Source organism: Fukomys damarensis, unplaced genomic scaffold (assembly GCF_012274545.1).
Source record: "Fukomys damarensis isolate Sample0158 unplaced genomic scaffold, DMR_v1.0_HiC HiC_scaffold_28, whole genome shotgun sequence".
Classification (NCBI taxonomy): Eukaryota; Metazoa; Chordata; class Mammalia; order Rodentia; family Bathyergidae; genus Fukomys; species Fukomys damarensis.
This window is the reverse complement of record NW_022900940.1, coordinates 47185357-47209979: the sequence shown is the minus strand read 5'-3', so window position 1 is coordinate 47209979 and position 24623 is coordinate 47185357. Positions and strand designations below refer to the sequence as shown.

The window sequence follows — 24623 nt, the reverse complement described above, 5'->3', positions numbered from 1 at the left end:
GAATGCATTTGAGTGAGTTGACAGACACTTAGAAACTGAAGCAGTTCCTGGGAGGTTAGCTGTGATTCCCCTTATGTGCTGCTTATATTTTGTAAAACAAATAATGTGTTCTCCTTTAACGCTGTGAGCAAACATCGTAACCTGATGCCCGCCTTTACAAGCAGGAGAGGTGTGCCTTGCTTTAAAGGCATGTGCATAGAATGTCAGCGGTAGGACCACGTGTCCTGGCTGGTGAGGTCACCCCAGCTCTCTTTCTGACGAGTTCTTATGGTGACTCCAGAGTGGGACACTATCTGCTCTCCTCTGCCTCTAGTGGTTTCTTCTGTGTGTAGTTAACAGTGCTTTTGGTGAAAAGTGACACCATTCAGATTACCACTTCCTGTGGTAGGAGCGCAGTACATGGGACCCCGTGGGCACAACTAGCCCCTTTGATGTTGCCCCTTGTGAAGTCAGCATTTGATCACCCAGGAGCTACAGTCACAGCTGTACAGGTTTCAGATCAGACTCCAAACTGGAAGGTTTTCCTCTCCCCACCTTTGAGCCGAGTCGCCAGAATGACACAGGGAACACTTTCTGATCCCCAGATGGCTCCAAGAGACAGCAGGTGGGTTCGGGCCCAGATTCCCCATGGATAGCGTGTACATGGCCTGGAGTAGAACATGGACATGGCAGTAAATAAAACCGAGGAAGGGCAGCGCCACTCCCTCCAGGTGATGAAGTGGTTGGATACAGGGAGGAAATTTCACTTGGTCCTAGCAGGTATCTCGTACCTATCAGCCTCTTTCCGGTCTTCGGTTTCCAGTAGGAGCATCAGGGATCTCGGGTGCAGGGTCTCCTGCAAGCAAAGTAGCCACCTGGAATCTAACGGTATGGTCATGTTCTCTGCTTTCATGGTCACGCTGCTTTTTGCAAGCAGTTAACTTTCTATTTGTAGTCTTAATGTACTTCAGATAAATCTATTCACGTTTTTAAAAGTGAATCACTTTTAAATCTAGGATTAATAATAATAGTTCATGCGTGTGGTGCAGTTTCCAAAGTGTGCAGAAACAAGGGGAGAAAATGCAGATACTGGATTTAAATGTCTGTGATGTCCCTGCCTTTGCTCTGTGAGCTTCTGGGTTTAGCGAGAAGGAAGATATGTTTGCATGTTGCCTCTCTGTCTGAAGCTCGGCGGCAGGTCCCTCCGTTCCTGACGCCCCCAGTGCACTCCTGCAGCATGAGCCACCGTGTCCCTCCTCCATAGTCATGAGCACATGTGGCTGCAGGCGTCGGGCCCTACAGTTCGATGAGAGTGAATTTCCCAGCACTGAGCCCAAGCCGACTGAGTGTGGCAAGCAGGGTCGGGGCCAGCGTGCAGAGCAGCTACAGAGTCCACAGCCTGCCCAGCTAGAGCTTGGGCTCGGGGTTCAGGCCCTCTAAAGGCTCCTTCGCTCGTCACAGTCTCAGTAAGGTCTCCCGTAAGCAGCACCAACTGCGCCTGCTGAAGCACGGGCATTGTCTGTAGCAGTGGTGGCGAGTGAGTGAGGAAACTGAGGCTGAGGCCCCAGGACCTCGGCCAGAGCGACCCATCCATGCTGTGCTCTGTGCATGCAGGTCCGGTACTGCAACTCCCTGGATGAGGAGGAGAAGAGGGAGCTGAAGCTGTTCAGCAATCAGCGGAAACGTGAGAACTTGGGCCGAGGGAATGTCAGGCCCTTCCCCGTCACCATGACCGGCGCAATCTGCGAGCAGGTGAGTGTGTGTTCCTGAGGGGAGCATGGTGCCCTGGCATCGTTTCTCTCGCTTTTCATGCTGCGATGATTCAGCTACCGCTGTGTGCCTGGCATCTCGGCCTTGGCGATATGGCAGTGAACAAGCCAGGAAAGCCCAGTTTGCCCTTGTGAGGGGTGTGGTCTAGGGGAAGAGATTAGGTAATAAATGTTAACCACAAAGTAGGAAAACATAGCAGGGAGGGGTCTGGAAAGACCCGCTTAGAAGACCTCAGAGGTGTTTTAGAGGGACAACACAGATTGGGGGGCGGAGGGGTCAGCCAGCGCAGAGGTCCTGCCAGGAGGTGGCCACTGTGCTGCAGGAACAGCGAGGGGCCGGGTGGCTGGGCAGGGGGACCGGGCTCACCGCTGGCAGACGTAGTCAGAGTTTGTGGAGGCTGCGAAAGCCACTGCAGCAGACACACTGCGCACTGTCGGACAAGGCGTTGGCCAGGCCAGCCTCTCCTCCAGGTCATCCCAGGACTGGTGGTCCCCTTAAGGGGACACTGGTCTTCTCTAGGTCTGTGAGTTCTGTGGCCCAGTGTAAGACGCTTTCTGCATTCTCCCAGGATCTCCCTGAGAAGAAGGGTGGGAACCTGGTTTTTCTCCTGCTGCCCTCGGCACTCAGGGCCTGGTAGGGGAGGGCTTAAAGAAAAGGAGGCAAGAAGCCGATCTACCTGGCTTCCGCCCCTGTGCAGCTCCGAGGTCATTCCTTGCCCTAACCACACGCTGCTGCCTTTGAGCAGCGTGTCCAGCTGCATGCGCTCTGGTGGACCAGGCACATGCTGAGGGGGGTCGCTGGGGCAGTGAAGAGGCAGTGAGGAGCTCAGTGCTGGGGATGAGTCGCCATGCTCAGGTCAGGGCCTGCGCTGCCCAGGCTCCTGGTGAGTGGGGAGGAGGCCTGGCGTTCCATGCCCAGAGCAGCGCGGTGTTGGGCATGGAAGCTGGAAGCCTTCCTGGGTCTGCGCATGTTTCTACCAGATGACCTGGACTCTGTTCCTTGTCCTCAGTTTTGCCCTCTCACGGTAGTGATAACAGGCCTTGTAGAAGAGTGAGGAGGATTAAGTGGGCCCTGTGTGCACAGCGTGGCTCTCGGCGACCTCATGGGACCCGGGAGTAGTACTTGCCATAACATGGGGTCTCTCTTTCTTGGTCACCCCCGTGAGCTCTGCAGACGGCTCTGCGAGGCCATGGCCTCCTTTCCGTCCACACCATCTGCAGTGTGGGAAAGTTTTGGAGGTGGCTTCCCTGCTTTGTAGACATCCCCAGAGTGCACCCATGCTCCTGAGGCCGTGGTGCTGGACGCAGGCTGTGGACCTGGCCAGAGAGCGCAGGATAACAGCCTTCCGCCTTGTTCCTCCCTCCGAGGCCCTTGGCGCATGCTCATCCCAGCCCTGCGTGACTCTCCTTGCTTTTGGTAATTTAGGGTGGGCACTTGGGAAGCAGAGTGGGGAGATACAAGAGCCCCTGAAGAAACTGCCCCTCTTCTGGCCTTTAGAGCAGCACCCATCAGTCAGGACTACTTTAGGGAGCGGAAAAGAGGGCAGAGCTGGCACACAGGACCTGGGAGGAGGGTGGTAGCTGAGGGGTGAGTGTTTGCAGGCGGCTGCCCTGCCCCGCTCCCAGTGGCCTGCTGTCCCGAAAGTCTGGGTCATGACACACCTCAGGGCCCCAGCACGGGATAGTGCCCCACGAGGTTTTCTTCCTTCCCCACCTTGGTAAGTCCTCGGTCTCTTTATCTTCTGGAGCTCTGGGAAAGGGAACCCCGCCCTGCCACATCTGTAAAGCAGGGACAGTCGGGAAGGCAGATGCTTAATAACTGGCTGCTGTCGGTGGCTTGTCGCTTAGGTGCGGGGCGGACAGCGGGCCTGGTTGGTGCTGATGTTTTTCTGTCGGCCTTGCAGTGTGGAGGCCAGATTAACGGCGGGGACATTGCTGTGTTTGCGTCACGCGCTGGCCACGGTGTCTGCTGGCACCCGCCCTGCTTCATGTGCACCGTCTGCAATGAGCTCCTGGTGGATTTGATCTACTTTTACCAAGATGGGAAGATCTACTGTGGGAGGCACCATGCCGAGTGCCTGAAGCCTCGCTGTGCCGCCTGCGATGAGGTCAGAGCTCCCGCCTTTGGCTCCCTGCCCACGCCCTCCGCCGGCCTTAGCCCCCTGTGCGAGGTGCTCCGTGGGCCCCCATCTACCCTCTCCTGAGAGGCGGGAGTCCCTGCCCACCCCGGCTCAAGGTGGCAAGCTGCCAGTTGGGAGGCCGAGGAGATGCCTAGTTTCATACAGTGGGTACTGGGTCCTTTCAGAACTCTTAAATTCTTAAAAAATAAAATAAAAAGGACACTAAGCAGTTTTAGGCAGATGCCAACCCAAGCCCCAGGGAGTAATTGTCAGGAGTGGAGTTAAAGGAGGCCTGGGCAGCAGATTTTATTTTCCCCACAGTTTACAGAAGTTCTAAATGCAGGAGGCAGATGGATTCTCCTCAGACGCTCTGCCCCTTGCCGGGGTAGAGGTCTGAGAAATCAGGACCATGTCCCCACAGCCAAGTCCCAGAGTGGCCTGGGAGTGACAGCATCAAGATGCTGGCTCGGCTTTGAAAATTGGGAGTGAAAGAAGAAGGTTCTAAACCTGACCTGTTCCATGGGAATCCCTTGTACTTCCATAACTCCTGATACTGTTAAATATCTTTACTGTCTGTCTGTGTTTTCTCTCTTTTGGAGAAATATTGACGTATGCCTTTTGAAGGCTTTACACACAGGTCTCCTCCTTCCTAGAGGAGGGTTTGGGTCCATGCAACCTCTTATAAACAGCATCTGGGAGGCTGGCGCTCCCTTGCCAAGCCAGAGTCCATTGTGACGGGGGCAGCTCTCTTGCCAGCTTCCTGTGGGGCAGGCACTCTTCTGGGCAGGACCTGCTCGCACCCAACTGACTTGGGTTCTAGTGGCCATCGGCACATGCTGGAGAGACTCCCAGAGGGGGTCCAGCTCCGAGCCTGGGCGGCCACTTCCCCAGCTGTCCGTGAGCACTCATGGTGCACCTGTGTGTTCTTCACGGGCAAAGCGAGCGCAAGGACTGAAGGAAGGAGCCTTGAAGGTCCCTACTGAGGCAGGATTTGCCTAGCATTGAGTCACCCATTTAAGATGAGCAGTTCCCCGGGTTTTAGCTCTTCACACAGTGGTGCAGCCTGTTTGATCGCAGGCCACTTTCGTCAGCCAGAGTGAAAGCCCTTCTCTATTAGTAGTCAGGCTCCTCCTCCTGCTCCTTCTCCCGGCCTGGACAGCCCTCCTTTGTCCTCCGGCTCTGTGGGTCTGTATGTGGCAGACATTTCCCCTAATGAACTCCCACAGTCATGGGACCTTACTCGTCTCAGGTCCCTCACTTAGTATGCTTTCAAAGTTCGTCAGAGTTGTGGTATGTGTAGTGCTTCATTTCTTCATGACTGAGTGACAGCCGATTATATATGTGTATCATGTTTTGTTCAACCACTTAGCGATTCAGAGACATTTCTGTTTCTAATTTTTAGCTATTATAAACGGTGTTGCTTATGAGCATTCATTTATAGGTTTTGTGTATCCATACATTTTTTCCTTGAGTATATATCCAGGAGTAAAATGGCTGGGTCATGTGGTAAGTCTAAGTTTAACTTTTTGAACGAATGCCACACTATCTCCTAAAATAGCTATACCATTTTATATTCGTGCTATCAGTGCATGAGCCTTCTAGTCTCTCCACACTCTTGTTAGCACTTTAATTGTGTATTTTTGTTTATTGTAGTCATCCTGGTGTGTATGAAGTAGTACTATACTGACATTTTGATTTGTACTTCTACAACTGCTGTTAATGTTAAGTGTCTTTACTGTTTGTGTTTCTCTGTTTGGGAGAGATATCTACTTACAACTTTTGTCCATTTTTTCAGTTGGGTTATTTTTCTCTTTGTTATTAAGTTGAGTTCTTTATTTAGTGTGGATACTAGCCCCTTACCAGATACATGGTTTACAAATATGTTCTCACATTCTCTGTTTGTATTTTCACTTTCTTAATGTTGTCCTTTGAAGCATGAAAGTTTTTAGTTTTGATGGAATCTACTTTGTTTATTGTTAATTATTTAGCGTCGTATCTAAAAAATCCATTGCCTGGTCCATGGTCAAGATTTCCACCTGTTTCCCTCTCCGTGCTTTATCATTGTTTGCCATCACATTTGGGCCTTTAATCCCCTTTCGGTTTAATTTCTGAAATTAGTTAATTAATATGGTTGGAGAGAGGGGTTTACGCAGATTGTTTTATATGCAGCTGTCCGGTTGTGGTAGAGACTGTGCTGGCCTCATGGACTGGTCTTGGCCTCCCCTCTGACAGTCAGTTGACCACCTCTGTATGGATTTGTTCCCAGACTCTCAGTTCTGTCCCAGTCCTCTGTGAGTCCATCCTTGTGCCAGCCTCACACTGGCTTGGCTACTGCAGCTGGCTAGTACGTTTTGATATCTGTGCTTTGAAATTTAAAACAACTCTGTGTAAGGTTCACAGACTCCAGTGCCTCCGGGCCAGAAGGGAGCTGTAGATGAGGTTGTCACATTGCAAGTCAGCGGGCAGTGATGAAGTGTGCAGTGACAAGTTGAGCAGCGTGGCGCTGGTCTGGAAGCAGCAGCCTCCCTCCTGGCTCTGTCTCGCCATTGCTCAGCAGGACTGTGTCATGAGCGTCACCCAGAGTTACCATTCTGGGCAGTAGCCAGGGTTCCAGGCGTCTGTGGCATTTCCCAAAATGCTGTGCGCGTCCAGTGTGCCTGTGACGGTCCTGTGTCCCATGCCACTCCTGGAGGCAGAGTGTTCTTTGTCTGGTTGGGTTAGTCGCTGGCCAGGCCGTGAACCACATTTAATGCAAGTCCACGTGTGGGAGTCGCTGTCCACAGAAGAAGCACACTCGTATGTACAGATTTTCCTTAATGATTCCTGGGCGAGACCTGCTTTTTGCCTCCCTCCTTGGGCCCCTGGCTCACCTCCTCCGAGGGGCTCTTGGGGCTGGGCCTCAGACACTGACTGTGCGGCTTCCCCATCTCCAGATCATCTTTGCTGATGAATGCACAGAAGCTGAGGGGCGGCACTGGCACATGAAACATTTCTGCTGCTTCGAATGTGAGACGGTGCTGGGCGGCCAGCGCTACATCATGAAGGAAGGAAGGCCCTACTGCTGCCACTGTTTCGAGTCCCTGTATGCGGAGTACTGTGACACCTGTGCCCAACACATAGGTGAGGCGGTGCCGGCACTCAGCCCGGGTCTCTTGTGCCGGACGCAGGTAGAGTCCCTTTGGTTGCAAGTAGCAGGAACCCAACTCATTGGGTAAAATTGGGCATTTCTTGACCCACATTACTGGAAGGAGCCAGGAGAGTGCTACCTTCAGGTAGGGCTGAATCAACGTTCAGACAAGTCTGGATTTTTCTCTGTGTTAGCTCTGCTTGCTGTGTTGGCCTCACTTGGGAGCAAGCTGTCTTCACAGGGTAGCCAGGATGAGTCCTCCTTAGAGCTATAAGGAAGGGGCACCATGTCACTTTCCCTTTCCAAGCCACTTCCTCCAAATAAAATCCTGGCACCCCACCTCAGGCAAGGGCCCAGCCCACCTCCAAGTGGGAGCTGAGTGCCGCACGACTCCTCCTCCGGGGAAGAGGGCTCGGCAAGAGAAGGGGAAGCAGGAGACAGACTGGCATCTCCCACGCCCCTCGTGAAAGACCAGGGCCCAGCAGGGGAGAAAGCAGCCAAGTGTCCCGGAGCCTGCCTTTCCCGGGCCAGACAGCCACAGGTGCACAGACTCTGGGCGCTGCTTTCCCGGTCAGGGAGCGGCGGGCTGGTGGCTGGACGGGGAGGCGGGGCCACGTCGGGGACACTGTGGGCCCTGTGCAGTTACTCCAGAATCTGAGTCTGACCGAGGGTTTGTCGGTGAGCAGCCGGGCGCCAGTGTCCTAAGCACCGTGCAGCACCCCATCCCCGAGTCCTTGTGTTTCCCCACGAAGCCTCAGAGCCTCAGAAACTGCATCTTAGGGTTTTTATCTGGCAGCTCGAAAGAGAAACCCTACCCGACACTGGGTCACGGGCACCTCAGCTGGCCCCTCTGCTTCCTCTTTCTCTCTTCTTTCAGTTTTCCAGCTGTGCATTGGCTTCCCCTCTCCTTTCTTTCCTCTTACATCCATAGAAGGCATCAGTGTTTTACCAGGAAAGGCCACCACTACAGTATGCTTGCTGCTATAGTAAGATTGCTATTCCTGATGCTTGCTTTTATTAGTAGTAGTAATAGCATTATTTGGTACTAGAGATTGACCCTAGGGCCTTTGCACTGAGCTACAGCATAGCCCTTTTTTTTACTTGTTTTTTTCATTTTGAGAGGAGATCTTGCTAAATAGCCCAATTTGGGCTTAAATTTGCAATTCTCCTGCCTCAGCCTCCCGGAGTGCTAGGATTACAGGCCCTGAGGTTTCTTTTAAACCCTTTTTTCTTTTCTTTTCTTTTCTTTTTTTTTTTTTTTTTTTTTTTTTTTTTTTTTTTTTTTTTTTTTTTTTTTTTTTTTTTTTTTTTTTTTTTTTTTTTTTTTTTTTTTTTTTTTTTTTTTTTTGTGGAACCAGGGATCAAACTCAGGACCTTGTGTTTGCCAGGCAGGTGTGGCACCTCTGAGCTCCATCCCCGGCCCCTATAAAGCCCCTGTTCTGTAAAATATAATTACCCTGCCACAGCAACAGTCTGTCTGTCATGCATACCTTTGTTGCCGGGTGCTGTGCCTCTGACCATGCTGTACAAACATTCCATATTTATCCAGCCAAGCAGAGCAGACCCTGCATCGGGCCACAGTTGCTATGGCAACAGGACTTTTGCCTGCAAGGAGCGGAGTAAACAGCTTAAACAGCTCGAGGCTTGTGGCTGCAGTGGACACACAGCCTCAGAACAGCAGTGAGGGCTTGGGGTGGGACGGAAGGAATGCTCAGACCCTCGGGGCAGGGCCCTCTTCCAGATGTTTGAGTTCAGGAGCAGTTCAGAGGACCATCTGACTGGCTGATGTGCTGATGTTTATCAGGGGCCTGCTTGCTGCCTGCTGGGCTGCTTTGTAATGCGCCTGCCCTCTGCCCTCCACTCCCATCCTTCCTGAGGCCCCTGCTGCTGCATGGACTGTTCCTCTTTGCAGAAATGCCCAGGATCAGCTCTGGAGGGCCTGCCTGGGCCGGATCTTGCACAAACCTTGAGCAGAGAGCAGACAAGACCCAAGGCAGCCAGGGATGCCAGCGCGATTTCTCAGGACTCAGCACAGAAGAGGGGACACAGAGAGCAGGGCAGGCTGTATAGGACACAGAGACAGGCTGGTCAAGGAAGGGTGCACAGCTGGAAAGCAGCAGAGCTAAGACCTGAGCCCAGCAGACGGAAGTGGGTAGGAGGGGATTTGAACCTATGTGTGCCAGTCCCGAAGCTTCACCCCAGCTAGTACAGTGCTATGACCGGTCCCAGGGCTGCCAGGGGCCAAGAGAGCAAGTGTCTCACAGCCCTGCCAGCTGGTCCTGCCCTCGGCTGCTGAAAGGGGTGGGCTCAGCTCCTTCACACAGCGCGTGTTCTCTGCAGTAGCTCCTGAGGCCCCTCCCATCTCCATACCCCATGCCCGCAGGACCAGGCTCCAGAAGAAGAGAGCCCCACAGTTGGGGAAGGGCTCACAGCGAAGAATGCCCCTGCCTGTGTACGGCAGGGGGAGGAGGGCTTCTTTGCATTGCACCGTCCCTGCTGTCTGTCCCCGTGCAGCATCCTGCTCGTGGACTCTAGATGACCCTGGGGTCAGGGACACCTGGGCCCCTCCAGGTGGAGGCTCACGCTTTGCCCAGGTCCCTTCCCGCCTGCAGGTCTGAGAGACTGCCCGACTTCTTGCAGGCTGTGCCTGGCAGGGGATGGGCACTAATCCCACTTGTGTCATGCAGCAGCTCTGATAGCTCCTTGCGTGGAGCAGGTTTTCTGCTTGTGGTGTTGCGATGACTCTCCAGGGCTTTGAGCTTCTGAGCACTGTTCTTATTTCAGAGTTTTGCATGAGGGACGCCCAGCCTGTGTTGCCATTTGTCTTGGGAAGTGTGTCTCGGGTGAGACTCTTGGGCAGGCCACTGTAATCTAGATTCTGTGCTGGGAGCAAGCGAGCGAGTTAGGAAGGAGCCAGCTGGCAGAATGGGCTGCGCGGGGCATGAATGCTGGCACTCGGGCCTGGTCGCTGGTGTCACGGAGAGCGCGTTATCCCCTCGCCCCTCGCCCCCGCCCCGGCAGAGCGGTGCCTCTCAGCCTCTCCCTTCTCTCTTCCCTCCAGGGATCGACCAGGGCCAGATGACCTACGATGGCCAACACTGGCACGCCACGGAGACCTGCTTCTGCTGTGCGCACTGCAAAAAGTCCCTCCTGGGGCGGCCGTTCCTCCCAAAGCAGGGCCAGATATTCTGCTCCCGAGCCTGCAGTGCCGGCGAGGACCCCAACGGCTCTGACTCCTCTGATTCGGCCTTCCAGAACGCCAGAGCCAAGGAGTCCCGGCGCAGTGCCAAGATCGGCAAGAACAAGGGCAAGACAGAGGAGGCCATGCTGAGCCAGCACAGCCAGCTGCAGGTGAGCTCAAACCGGCTGTCGGCCGACGTGGACCCCCTGTCCCTGCAGATGGACCTGCTCAGCCTGTCCAGCCAGACGCCGAGCCTCAACCGGGACCCTATCTGGCGCAGCCGGGACGAGCCCTACCACTATGGGAGCAAGATGGAGCAGGGTCAGGCCCAGAGCCCTCTGCAGCTGCTTGGCCTGTGCAATGCGAGGGCTCCCTACAGCCCAGGAGCGCAGGGAGCGGGGGCCCAGGGCGACGTGTGGCCCCCACACTTCGCCAACCCCAAGCGGAGCTCGGCGCTGGCCATGAAAGGGCATGGCGGCAGCTTCCTCAAGGAGTGCCGCGACGACTACTACCCGGCGCGGCTGCGGTCCCAGGACAGCTACAGCGACATGTCCACTCAGGGCTTCGGCGAGGCCCGGGGCGGCATCCAGGTGCCCAAGTACGAGGAGGAAGAGGAGGAGGAGGGGGGCGGGGGCCTGGCCCCCCAGCAGTGCCGGACCCGCCACCCGCTCGGCTCCCTGCAGTACACGGAGGACAGGACTCCCACGGAGCAGACGCCGCGTGGCTCCGTGGACTCGCTGGCCCTGTCCAACACAACAGGTAGGCTCAGCGCCCTGGGCGTCCGCCACCCTTGGGGCCGCACAGTGGCTCCCGGCTCTGTGGGGTGCAGTCTCCGGGGCAAGCTGGTGTCCACGGGGTCAGAGGAGAAGGGGAGAGAAGGCAGGCAGAGCCGGGGAGGAGCCCAGGAGGCTGAGACCACTGCCCGGAGCCAGCTCTGACTGCTGGAGAGACAGGGCCAGGCGAGGCAGGGAGCTGCACCCCTGGTGGTGTGCACCATGGCAGAGCCGCGCTGCCTGCGCCCCAGCCCCGAGAGGGAGCCTCGTGTGTGGTGAAGACAGACGGAGTGAGTCAGGGGACACTCTGGCCTCAGGACACCAGGCGTCGCTGGGAGGAGGGCAGACGGCGCCTGGCTGTGATGCCAGCCCTTGCCCCACTGCGGGCGTAGGGCGGCAGCGGGCACCTGGCACAGGGACGAGAGGAGACTGAGGGTGCTGGGTCCTGCGGCCATGAGCAGGGTCTGTCTGCAGCAGACGCTTATCCAGCTCTGGCGGGAGCCAGGCCTCATCCTAGGTACTTTACATGCAGCAGCTCGTGTGACCGTCTGCTGCACCACCAAGGGTGGCATCTCATGACCCTTCATCTCCCAAGCTGCAGGACCGAGGGGCGGAGTCGCAGGGACTAGAATCTGTGTGCACCCTCTGGAGTCACGCTGAGTCGTGTGTGCTGGGTCACTGCCTGGCATGAGCCCCATCCTGTCAGGTCTTCCAGTTTTGCAGAGCAATTAAAAACGGATACAGGGGATTGAATTCGGGTCCTCATGCTTGCGAGACAGGCGGCGGAACCACTGAGCCAAATCCCCAGCCTTGTGGGCTTTTTTAGAGATGTGAAATCGATCTAGTCTTGGTTGGACAAGCAGAACGCGCCTCTGGGTTGTACGGTGCCTGTACAGTGCTTTTTACCTTTCCTCTCCCTCGAATGCCTTCTCGTCTGCATTGCGGTCTGTCCCAGAGAACAAAAGCCAGTCCCCTTACCTCTGTGTTCAGATGAAAAGGAAGGAATGGAAGTGCTTGGGCACCTTTTCTGACTCCGTGGGAGGGAGCAGTCGGTGCGGAGTGGTGGCTGCCTGGCTCCTCACAGAGCTGTGTTAGTCTCGAAAGATTTGTGTGCTATAATTATTTAAAAGGCCAGCAGATAAATATGTACTTCAGCGTCTGAAGCAGGGTTTCTCAGAGATAGACCACCAGCATTCCAAGCCTCTTATCGGGTGTTTGATTAAACCTGGGCTGGGGCTCCTCCCCGAGGCTTCTGGTGGCAGAATGTGACCAGGGCGCAGCCTGGGAACCTGCATTTAAGCAGCCCCCACTGGTGCAGATGTGCACCCTGTCCAAGGACAGATGTTCCCGGTGTGTCTGCCGCAGCTCTGTGCCTTCTGGGGGCCTGCAGGGGCAGGCCGTGTGAGGAGAGCACGCGGCTGGAAGAGGCGTGTGGGGTGTTGGTCCTCATGGCTGCCTGTGGATCCGTGGGCAAGACAGCTAATGCCCTTCATCTCAGATCTTTGCCACTACCCTGCACTCGGTCTGATCAACTCCAGAAAATGATTCCTGAGAGTATCAGTGTCCAGTGTGGTAGGTTCATTTCGTTTCCATTAATTCAAATTCCCTTATCCGCATTCCAGCCCTGTGGGTGGTGCCTGTGACCAAAGTGAGCCGGTAGAGGGCACTGTATGAATGCACCCTAGTCTCTCGGGGAGTTCTCACTGGGGTGCTGGCTTTCTGGTTAATGATGGGGAACACTGGTTCCAGAGTCACAGGTCCTGAATTCAAATCTACCCTTCATCAGTCAGGAGTTGTGTGGTCTTCCCCAGCTTCATAAACTCTGAAAGACTCCGTTTCTTTGTGTGTGGAATTTGGTGGCTCTGACACTTCCTGTGTAGGAATTCTATGTTCATGAAATGCTCAGTGCACTTAACTTTGTGCAGTCTTAGGCACACGTGGCCTTCTACACCGGGTACCTGCCACATTTCTTCAGTCTCTCTCCTCCCACACACACCGCACCGTGGTTTTGGCTGCTGACGCCTCCCTGGGTCCACCAGCTTTGCAAGTTTGCTTTGCAAGTTTAAAAAAGCTCCAGAGGCTTGTCTTTTCCCCAATCCCCACAAGACTATGAGAAGCAGAGAATTAAAGAAATTAGCTTTGTGCCAGTCGTGGTGGCACATGTCTATAATCCCAGAACTTCATAGGCTGACGGAGGAGGATCGTGGTGCATGCAGCCAGCTTGGGCTACATAGTGAGTAGCTACATAGTACTATAGCCTGAACTATAGAGCAAGACCATGTCTCAAAAAAACAACGAAAAAGAAATTAATTGTGTCCATCATATTTCCACGGCCCCCTTAGACACCACAGTGTTAAAGAAAGATGGTGGTCAGTTGTGTGTGTGTGTGTGTGCGTGTGTGTGTGTTGCTGAGCATTGAACTCAGGGCCGTCGCACTGAGCCATATCCCCAACTCTGTTTCTTTAGATAAGGTCACACTAAGTTGCCTTGGCTGGGCTAAACTTGGAGTCCTCCTGCCTCAGCCTCCCAGAGTGCTGCGATTGCAGGTGTGCACTACTACGCCTGGTACAGTTACATTGCTCCCCACTGGAGCAGCCCACGAGTGGCCATTCACCTCTTATACTGCACTCTGCTACCCAAGGACACAGTGGTGACTAGACCAGGAAACCAGCCTTGCTGCTGCTGATCTTTGCTGCTGCATGTGCATTTTGCTGGGAAATTCATACCCTTTTGAGAAGGCGATGTTCTGAACTGTCTCTGTGTCTTTAAATCCTGCAACCGCAGTGTGTGAGTAATGGGGATGTGTCACAGAAAGCTTAATCAAAACATCGGGTCCCCCGAAGCAAGGCTTTGGGTTAATGGACTCTTCCTCCTGCGGCCATAGCATGGGTTCCTGAGTGAGCCTGCAGTGTGTGATCTGGCATGAACTGTGATCTCCTCTGGGCAGTGCTTTTCCCTGGATCAGATCTGGAGGAGTAGAGGGCTCCCTGGGCCTGGCCCAGGGCTTGTGTGGACTGGAGCTACAGCCCCTGCTCCCGGGAACACACAGACCCACCCTCCGCTGGCACAGTGCGGGCACTCCAGGCTCCACACCCTGCTAGGCCCGAGCACCGCGGGCTGGGGAATGGTGATAGCATCCAGGCCGAGAGCAGCTCCAGTGGAATGCCGATCCTGTTCTAGTGGGCCGAGCACTGCCGTGCTCTCACTCCTACAGCAGCCCTGGGAGGAAGACAGCCCTTACCCTCACTTTACAAACGAGATGAGTGTGGCACTGAGAGGCTGCCTCACGGATTCACCCAGGCGAGTGCTCTGCTCCGCGCCTGGGCCCTGGCTGCTCAGCTGGGGCAGGTGGACCTGGCGGTACTCAGGAGCACTCGCCAGTGAGGACGATGATCCCGGTGGTCATGAGAGACCCCTGACTTGCCAGACATGCTGATGCCTTCACAGATAATCACTTTAAACCTTACCACCACCCTCTGTTGTGCCCATTTCACAGGTGAGTGCACTAGGGGTCCTGACAGTTGTATGTCCGTCACCTTCCCACTGCCGGGACTAGCGGACACCCACAACTTACAGGAGAGGGTTAATATGGCTCATGATTTCGGTGGGTTCGGGCGTGGTTGGGCTGACTAAAGCAGAAACCACATGGTGGAAGGGCCTGGCGGAGGAAAGGTGGCTCACATCATGGCGGCCGGTGACAGAGCGAAGGGAGGGGCAGGGAGCCCTGAGATCCACCCCTCCGACCGCGTGCCGCCTCTGGACGTGAGACCGGGGAGGCAGTGCAGCTGCAGACCAGAAGACCACTTGTTACCTGTCGGGCGGCTCCGACGGTGCCAGAGGTGCACGAGGGCCCAGGTTGGAACAAAAGCTGGGCCTGGAAGGCAGTGACCGTGGTCTGAGACCCTGAGCCCAGATCGCCATGCCGACGGGAGTAGGAGGGGCACGTGGGTGACAGCTGCAGCGTGGGCTCAGGGTGGTCACACCTGGGCCAGGTGCAGAGCAGAGTGGGGAAGGGGCTGGGGCCCAGGCAGTGCGGGCTGGCGTGGGATCACAGAGCTGGGCCATTCCTTGCAGGCCCCCGTGCTGCAGGGGCACAGAGGAAGGGAGCCCCCGTGGACAGAGTGTGGCGTCTGCCCGTTCATTCACACGTCCGTTCGCTCTGCAGTTCGACTTGAGCACCTTCCCTGTGAGTTACGGAGGTTGCAGAGACCAGAAGCCATTGTGTGACTCCTCTGTGCTCCAGTGTCCTCACCCTGGAAGTGTAGTAACAACAGTACCCGGCTTGCAGGGCTGCTGGGTGTTAATGTCCATGAAGAACTTAGCAGGACGCCCAGCTCCCTGGCAGTGCTCGCTGCCTGTTAGCTGTAAGTGGTGTTCGTGGGCACCAGCAGCCTGCAAGAGACACAGGGCATGCAGAGCTGAGCCATGGGGCACCTGGCCCTTGCTCTCTTGTGCCTCCTATTCAGTGGAGTTGGTAGTAAACATTTGTCATGCAGTAATATATAGTTGCGTCTCTTGTAAATGTGGGGCTAGGAGGATCCTTAAAGGGGGATATTGGCTGAGTCAGGGAGGACAGAGAGCACATCCTGAAAAAATGCTACCTACAGGTAAGGGAAGAAGAATTCCAGGGAGCATGGGCAGCATGTGCAAAGGCCCTGTGGTAAGAATATGTAGCCATGTGAAGAAATAAAAGAAGGCCTTGTGGTTAGATGGAACACAAAGGGCCGTAAGTCTAGAAAGAAACGCAGATGCTTCTGAGCACTTAGGGCTACTTTTAGGGTTTAGGCCTTTTTCCTAAAGTCAAGCAATGAAAAACCCTTAAAATGTCATTCCACAGGAGGGAGGCAACATCATCTGAGGTACATTTTGAAAAGGCAGCTGTAAGCTGGGTGTGGTGGCGCAGGCCTGTAATTCCAGCACTCAAGAGGCTGACGCAGGAGGATCACTGTGAGTTCGAGAACAGCCTGGGCTACACAGTGAGTTCCAGTCAGCCTCAACTACATAGTGAGGCCCTGTCTCAAAAAACCAGAAAAAAGAAAGAAAAGGCAGCTGTGGTGCTGTGAGGAGCTGACTGGAAAGGAGTGAGTGGATTCAGGGCAGGCTGTACAGGCAGGCAGGAGGCAGAGGTCACGGCGTGGAGAGGAGGCGATGGGCCAGCAGCCCGCATGCCCTGGACGGAAGGACCTGGGTCAGGGAAGCGGAAGTGAGAAGCTGGGAGGGGTCAGAAAGGGCGTCTGGCCGCGGGTCGGGGCTGGCGCAGGACAGGCTCCGCCTACCCCGGCGGCAGGCTGTTTGTTGGTGCGGCGTGGAGATGCTGCTTTCTGGGGGACAGTGGCAAAGATGCTGCACCCCGGAGAAGAGTTTGAAAACAGCTGAGGGTCTGCAGCAAGGACGGGGCAGCTCCTTCCACCAAGAATGTCTGGAATATTTTTTAACCCTTGTAATTAAAACAGTTCCGTATTTAATTTGGGGATTTGTCCTGGACATCTGCAAAGCCCAATGCCCCTGGTTTCTGTCTGGATAGTTGAGTAGAGCCTCCCGATCAGCGGCCATCGCGTGAGTGGCCACACCTCAGGCACAGCCCAGAGCTGCCATCTGCACCTCTCCCGGGAAGCCCGGAAGCCGGAGCTCACCTGCAGTCCCAGGGCCAGCCTGCTGTGTGTCTTGGAAATGTGGGCAAGACTGTCTTTGTTCAGTGGTACTGCAGAAAGCTTTTGTTTGTAAGTGCCAGAGTCCCAGCTCTAACAAGTATAAATGAACAAAGTTATTTTTCCTTTTGACCAAATAACTGCAAAGATGTTTGGTTCTGTGGCCTGATTACGCCTCCCTCCACACAGCACCTATTAGGCTAAAGGAGCCAGTCTCCCGGTGAGCAAGGAGGACTGCGCTAGTCCCCTCCACCCCTAGGATCAGTTACCTCCCAGAGCATCCCATTTGCCACAGCGATGGAGTTAATTTGTTCTTTGAGTGGCAGAGAAGCAGCCCAGCCCTAGGCATGGAGAAGGAAACAGTGGGGAGGCCACAGCCAAAACTCCTTGAGCTCTCCACCAGCTGGCCAGAGCCTGCAGGCCTTGGGTGGCCCCGGTCTTAGCTCCGCCCCTCTCTCAGGCTGTCCCAATAGGAGCCTTTGGGGCGGGGGCGCCGCCTGAGGTGCCGTACCTCCCAGCTGGCCTCTGAGCCCCAGGACGGCTGCTGAGGAGAGGAGGGTTTTCCCCCCTCAGCAGGCTCCCGGGCACCACCCCCACCCATGGTCCTCCAGAGCTCTGTCCTCCCGGAGCTTCCACATGTGAATGCATTTGCTCCCACCCAGGCCCTAGCGCTGTTCAGCTCGCGCAGAGGCACGAGAGGCCGTTCCTCCCATGCAGCTCCCCCCGCACCTGCCTCCACGCGCGCTGGGGTCCGGTGCCACCCGAGGAGCCCGCGCTGCTCTGCCCACTCACCCGGGCCATTCACATTTTCTGTAGCAGAGTCGGATCCAAGATGTTTTTGGAAACAAAGTCATAGAGAAGAAAGATAGTTTTAAATCTTGATTCTGAGCTGTTTTATATTCATTTATTAAGCAAATACTTATTGAGTGCCTACCACGTGCCAGGCACTCTGCTAGCTGCCAAGTGTGGGTGACGAATAGATCAGGTGCTGCCCTGTGGGGGTCAGACCCCAGCCAGAAGCAGTGGGCACCCGAGGGTGATTAAGGAAAGCCTAATGCGAGAGGGCACAGGGTGGCAGCCTGGCAGGAGGGGCCAGCGCTGTGCGAACCACACCTTTCCAGCCTCTCTCTGCCCCCCCATCCATCACACTCAGCTGGAAGCCAGGGGGAGGAAGCAGCCATTGATACAGCTTGGCACAGCGGGCACAGGAGAACCAGGTGGAATCCATGGGGTTTACACACGTGCAGGGAAGAACAGACTGTGCTGAGTGCAGAGGGAAAGCAAGAACACTGAGGGGCAGCCACATACGAAGGAAGGAAGGTCCAGGAGGCTCCCTGAGTGATGTGCAAGCTAAGACCTGGGTCAGATGGGCTTGGCCTCTTGAAGGAAGGTGGGGTGTGGGGGCGGCCTTGGGGATTACAGTTGCAAAGGCCTAGAGGCAAGAAAAACCTGTCTGGCTCCTGGAGGTGGAGAAGGCCAGGGTGAGGAAAGCACCGCTGACAAAAGGAAGAGTAAAGAGGCTCTCCCTGTTGGTTGCTGGCTGGAACGCAGCCTCCTGAGGCCCCTCTGAGAACGCGGCCCTGCTCCCCCTTTTCAGTGAGGTTCTTAAAGCAGAAAAAGTCCAGTGACCTGTCCAGGGGCTGAGACAGCACAGGATGGCACAGAAGCAGCGGGCCAGAAATACCATGTGTTTTGGGCCCTGGGGTGCAGAGAACTTGGCCTTTAAAATGGAGAGAAGCCTGATTTCTGCCCCGTCAGACCCTGGGTTTATCTTCCTAGGACATCTGACTTTTACCTCAGGTATTCTAGCCTAACAAAGCCATTAATGTATAAATGCGATTAAGGCAAAAGCTTTTCCTTAAACTGTAAGCCATGAAAACATGGCTAAACAAAAACATGACCATAGACACTCATTTTCCTCTCTCCTTGCACAGAGGCCAGCACTGGATATGGCCAGCCAGCTCCTGGCCTTTGGATAATCTGTTGGTTCTTAAGAAGAAAGATCGAGCAGTTATCATTTTTCCATGAGGATGTTGCCATAGTTACAGAAAACTTTCGCCATTTTTCAAAAATGCGGATCTTTCTGTCTCTCCTCAAAATCCCTCCCTAAGGCTGAAGTCTAGGAGTTGGGCAGGGAGGTTTTGCACTGGTGGGGAGTCACTGTGCAACATTGCTGTCTTCGTGTCTCATCGCCTGTGGAGCGATGAGCGCCCGGTTTAAGGCAGATTCAGGGCCTGGTGACTAGGCCTTGGCCCCTGGCTCCATTTTGCTTAAGGTAGAAACAGGAGCCAGTGTCTCCCGGGAACTCCTGCCTCAGCCTTGACATTTTAAGGTAAATACTTAGCACTTGCTATAAGAGCCAACATCTCACCAGGTCTCCTCCATCTCTTTTCAGAGAGTGGTCGGTCGGGCACCCAGGGGAAAGATATGAGGTGAACGCTGAAATACTCAGGCACCAGTTCTCAACCTCGGCCACACACAGAACTAGCGCAGGAAGTTGTTGAAAAATCAGTGTATGGACCCTTCCTCCTGTTCAGGCATTTGGCCTGGAAGTGGGGCTGTACTGGAGCCCCGTGCAGCAGTTCTAGCTGGCGATGGCTCTGGGGACACTGTGTGAAGGCGATCCACATTCCTCATCAGGTGCCTGTGTTTCTAGCCCCCCGGATAATCCGGGGTGGCTCTGCTTCCAGTGCCCCAGTTTGGTGCCCCTCTCCTCCTCCCCTCCCTGAGACAGCACCCATCGTAGGAGCAAGAGTTCATTCGTGAGCACGCCGATGCTCTCTGGCAACATCCAGGTCCACAGCTCCTCCCCGCAGCCCCAGACGGTGTGACGCTGTCATGGAGACCACAGTCCCATGGGAGGCACCTGTCCAGTTGGGCTCTGTTATCTGCAGCTCTGGGACCTGGGGCAAGTTGTCTAAACTCTCTGAGCCCGAGTGTCCGCTTGTATAACAGCTCTTTCCTTGGGTCTAGTGAGAGAACACTTACCCCAATGCCTACATCACCACACTCAGAAATGTTCGTCTTTGTCATCAGCAGAGGCAGGGAATGCGCAGGACTCCCGTGCTTTGATATTTTAACAGCTTGGGCTGAAGTGGAGAAGTCGAGTGAGCGACAGAGTGCACCCACCACAGCTGTGGTGCCTGTACTCACCTTGGAGACACAGAAATGAAGGACCAGACGTGCGCGTGAGTCACGTAGCTGGTGAATGCACGCGTGAGCGTGTTCTCCTGCAGTGTGAGGTCTGCGCCTTGAACTGCTGCTCCACACTTCCCTCCGTGAATTAAAAGCTTTGAAGAAGGAAACTCCAGGGACGTCAGCCTTTCTTCTTGGCTGTAAGAGCAGCGCAAGCTCCAGGCCTCCTCTCACAGGAAGAGTTCTCCAGAGACCCCTGCGTGTGGCGTCAGAAGGGGCCAGGCGTCCTCTGGTGTCATCCACACTTCCCTCACCATTTGTTCCCATCCGCCCAGCTCTGGCCCTGTGGCTCCTTGCGCAGTCGGGACGCCGACAGCCGCAGCAGCTGCATTGCGGGAGGAGAGCAGGGCCGGCCAGTCCCCCTCTTGTCCAGCTTATCTCTGTGTCCTGTAGGAAGAGTGAAGCAGCCACAGCTCCTCCCAGGGCCTCCCAAGCCTTTTCAGAGAAAATAGATAAGGCCGCCCTCGCTCTGAGGCTCACTGTGAGCTTCGCACTTCCTCTCTCTACCCCACAAGTTTCTTCTTCCTTGCACTCCCACCTTGTCCAGAGCTGGTCCTCCGCCTCCCACGGCACCCAGATGCGCCGTCACAGACGAGGCTGTGAGTGCCTTTGTGTGGGACACTGCCAACCGCTGGTGCATAATTACCTCCTTCATCTTTGTGATTATGCGTGAGGATCCGAATCTGTCTTCTTCTCCTCGCAGATGAGGAAGCCAGCCTGGGAGACAGGACAGCGTGGTCTGGATTGCAGACCGACAAGCCAAGCGTCCCACCAGCAGTCCTGTCCCCTCAGCTGCAGTGAGTGGGGTCGCTCCACACATTCTGCCCCAGGACACGGTGCTGGCTCGCACCAGAGAGGTTGAGAAGCCACTGGCACCTAATGGGCAAATGCTGCCGAACACCCTGAAATACACAGAAAAGAATTATGCAGCCCCAAGTGTCCATAGAGTCAAGGTTGAAAATCCTGTTGGAGCACTAAACTTCTGAGCTCCTTGGGAGGGGGTGTTAGGAAGGTTGAAAGAAACCGCTACCTGCCAGGGATCACTCCGCACACCGACAGAGCTTGTAGTAGAGACCTTTATTGAAGAGCTGCAGCGGCACGGTGCCCGCTCGGCAGAAAGAGAACAACAGAGAAGAGAGGAGCAGGAAGGGGCTCGGTTATACTGTGGGTGACCGGTGTGGGCGGTCGGAGGTGTGTCGGCTGCGCGGGCACCACTTGGGGCCACTCTTGGACATCCATTCCTCATGCGGACGAGCCTTGTTCACGTGCCGGTTTATGACCGGTGATGCGTGAGGTAGGAAGTGGAAACTTAAGGTGAAGAAGGAAGTTGTTTATCAGAATGGCGGTAGCCAGTCCAAGGCACTCATCTCATATTCCCCCCTTTTTTGTGTGTTATGGCCTCGGGAAGAGGGGCGAAGAATCTCTCCTGTGGCTACTTCCTGCTGAAAAGCGGCGGTGTGGGTGATGAGAGGCCGAGGGAGGGATGTCTAGTCTGTCATCTCTTGCCCTTGTGGGGGCGACATAGCTGTTGGATGGCCGCTTGTTTGGGAGCTTCGAGGACGGTGAGATCGAGGAGTGATGGGGGTGATCTAGGAGTATATAGTAGCTTGGGGGCAGCACAACCATGGAGAGGGGCCTGAAATGGTGAAGAAATAATTGAGTTAGTCATATCCTGAAAGTATCAAGTGTGTGTGTGTGTGTGTGTGTGTGTGTGTGTGTGTGTGGCAGGTGGAGGGGGCCTTCCATGGCAATAATCAAAAAATAATAGCTCCGCCAAGGAGTTAAATGCATAATTTCTTCCTTTTAATCGGGGAGCATGTATAACCGGGAAGGTGACTGGGTGGCAGAACAGATGGACCAAACAGCTAGCGTGAAAGCTGGGTGGGAACGAGGCATGATTTATATTTCCCAGGTGCTAACTAGGGCCACAGACTTTCTTTTGATGAGAACTGCAGTATACTGGGAGGAGAACTAAAATGCCTTGTCTCTGCCATGATAAATCTAAAGAGGAGCTCATATGCTCAGCACAGAAAGGGCAGTCTTTGGGTATGACAGGTGGCAGATCAGGTCCTTTTGAGTAGGTGACAGATACTGTTGTGAGGTATATAAAGAGAATTGTGTGCCCCACATTTGGGAATGGGAGAGTTTTGGGGCCATTGGGAGATTTTGATCAAATAGCTCAACTCATAGCTGTGGGGGTGGTGTGTAAGTCAGCAGATAAGGAGAAGGGTATAGAAGGCAGTTTTCTCTGAACTGAAATCTCGGAGGGTTTTCTGGTAGAAATGTTCCATCAACCAATCTAAGATCTCATCTACTGATCTTTCTTGAGGATAGGTCTTGTAGTTGAGTTATGAAGTGAAGAAACCATAGCCAGATCTGGATTTACATCATGGGGCTTTATCCAGAAGGTGGGCTGGCGAAGTGGTCACTTCCTGTAAGGTAAGCTGATTAACTTTCTAATTAGAAATTTTTTTGGATTTGATTTTGGAGGAATTGGAGTAAGCAGGGGGCAAACATGGCCAGAATGAGGATGCAAATGAGAGTCAAGAACAGAGATTATTTATGGTGTCCAATGACATTTGAGATGTAAGAATAGCCTATTATGTCCTATAGCCCTGGAGTTTTATCTCTGCCTTAAGTGAAATGTAGAAAAATTTATAACCTTGAGATACAGAGACCCATTTACTTAATAAATGAACCCCCCCCCCCAAAAAAAAAACTTGTACTGTTTTAGAAATAAATTAACTCCCAGTTTGGCTTGCAGATACAGAAGGAAGACAAAAACCCTTGAAAGGTAAATTAAGTTTTTGTATAAATAAGCAAACTTGAATAACAAAGCTAGAACTCCCACGTCCATTTTACAATAATGAAAACAGCAAAACAGACAGGGACCTACTAAGGATGGAAGACACATGCAGGTCAGCAGGCCCAATAAGGGAAGTAGCCATGGCATAATGTGCTGGAGCCAGGAGTACTCTTGGGTCATTTCTCATGTAACCCATTGTTTTTAAGGTTTTGATGTATTGTTGTAATTTTTAACCTTTGCCTTGAATATGCCTGATTGGTTAACAAAATAACAAACACTCTTTACTTAAAGCCTGGCACATTTCGCCTTGGGCTGCTGTTAGCATGTCGAGGGCACATCTATTTTGGAGCAGGACAGCGGCTAGGGAATTAATCTGGTCCTGGACTGTGTTTAGGGATTAGCTTATTTTGTCCATGTCTTTTAAGATTTTTACTGACAATGCCTGATAGAAATGTGTAGGGGTAGAGATACTTGCTGTACCCATCGCCATGCCAGTGAGGACCCCTGCTTTTATCAGGAAGGGGGCTGCCCTCTTGTTGACCTTTGAGTGAGGGAGGATTTTTTTTAAACACTGGGATTTTGTATAGCTGGTCAAGGGGACCTGAGAAATGCTATATAACAGAACATTTTAGATCAGTTGAGGCATCAGAATGTCTCCTGGCTGCATATGAAGTACAGGCCATTGGATAGGCAGACGGAGTGCTCTTCTGAGGTAAAGAGGGAGTAAGCAAGGCAAGTGATGTTGTCGTTTTGCCCTGTGTATGTCAGGTTAGTGGTTTGTGTAGGGCATGGGAGACCCGGAGCAAAGAGTCCCAGAACTGTGGAAAAATTGCCAGTATTTGAGACAGACAGGTTAAAATCTAGGGGGATGGGAATTGGAGCGAATGAGTGGGGGTTAACAGATCTAAATATCTAACAGTCTGAGATATTGACAGGGAGATAGTGGAGGGTGGTATTAAATAGGTGTTGCAGCCTTGTTTTGAGACTGGGTCATCTGGCTTACCACTTGGAGATCTACCCCTTTATAGGGAGGTGGAGTTATGGGCCTCAAAAGTCTATCACTAGTGCCTGTTTATTGATTGCCTCTTTTGGTTATTCTTTCCTGCTGGGTGTTTAAGACCAAGTTAAAGTGAGACCTGTGTTAATCAATATGAACCTTTTGTTATCCATCAAGGTCAGTTAAGTCTCTTTAGGCATCATCTTGGAACCATGCATAGAGCCTCTCAGCTCTTCTGTCAGTGTCAGCCACTAGGATGGGTCACGGCCTTGCTTGACCATGGTGCTTTTAGTGAAAGTGTGGGAGATTTTTTTCTTAGTGACCCTCCTTTAGCACACGTTACATTTGTCCTCTGGTGTCTAGCAATTTCCCTGTTCAGGAGGTTGGGTGACTTCCCAAGGATGCAAGATGTTGTAGAAAAGTTTCCTTCATACCTTGGATCTTTGATGACCTTGGAGGGCCAGGGCCAAAATATTGGCAGTCTTCTTAGCCCAGTTATCTTTTAGTGTTGGTCTTTGCCCTTTGGTGATTGAACACCCAGGAGAGAAGATCAGTGACTAGAAAACAGTAGGAGCTTAACTATCATAACTTTGTCTAGATAGCAAGCTCCCTAGATCCTAAAATACAGTTAAGAGGGCTATTATTTTTATCAGTCATGGTTGTTTTAGTAGTTGATTTCCTGTAGAATATTAACAGAAAAATCTTGTAATCAGGAGCCACACATAATAATAATATTTTAGCATGACAATCATGATGACATTATCTTTGAAACAAATTTAGATATGTATCTTAGTATAAAATGGCCATTGTTAAATGTATTTATTTTTCTCTAAAATTCATAAAAACAAAAACAAAAACACCCAGGAAACTTACTTAAGTTATTATCTTTTGATAGGATGCCGTCTGAGGAAAGTGTATGGTCCTACAAATGTACCTGTAATCATGAGTAGGGGGAGCAGAAGAGAAGGGCGAATACCTGGATCAAAAGGTTACTGTCGTAAACAATATGTTGGAAGACTTGCATGGTC

At 53.4% G+C, this 24623-nt stretch overlaps 1 protein-coding gene across 1 annotated transcript in view; it reads left to right on the top strand.

Moving 5' to 3' along the window:
* Positions 1–24623, top strand: part of Prickle2 (prickle planar cell polarity protein 2) — a 283311-nt gene that overhangs the window by 239702 nt on the left and 18986 nt on the right. The window contains exons 4-7 of the mRNA XM_033757020.1: positions 1594–1731; positions 3653–3856; positions 6802–6988; positions 10057–10935. Of these exons, the coding sequence (XP_033612911.1) occupies positions 1594–1731; positions 3653–3856; positions 6802–6988; positions 10057–10935 (1408 nt within the window). The remainder of the gene's footprint in view (positions 1–1593; positions 1732–3652; positions 3857–6801; positions 6989–10056; positions 10936–24623) is intronic.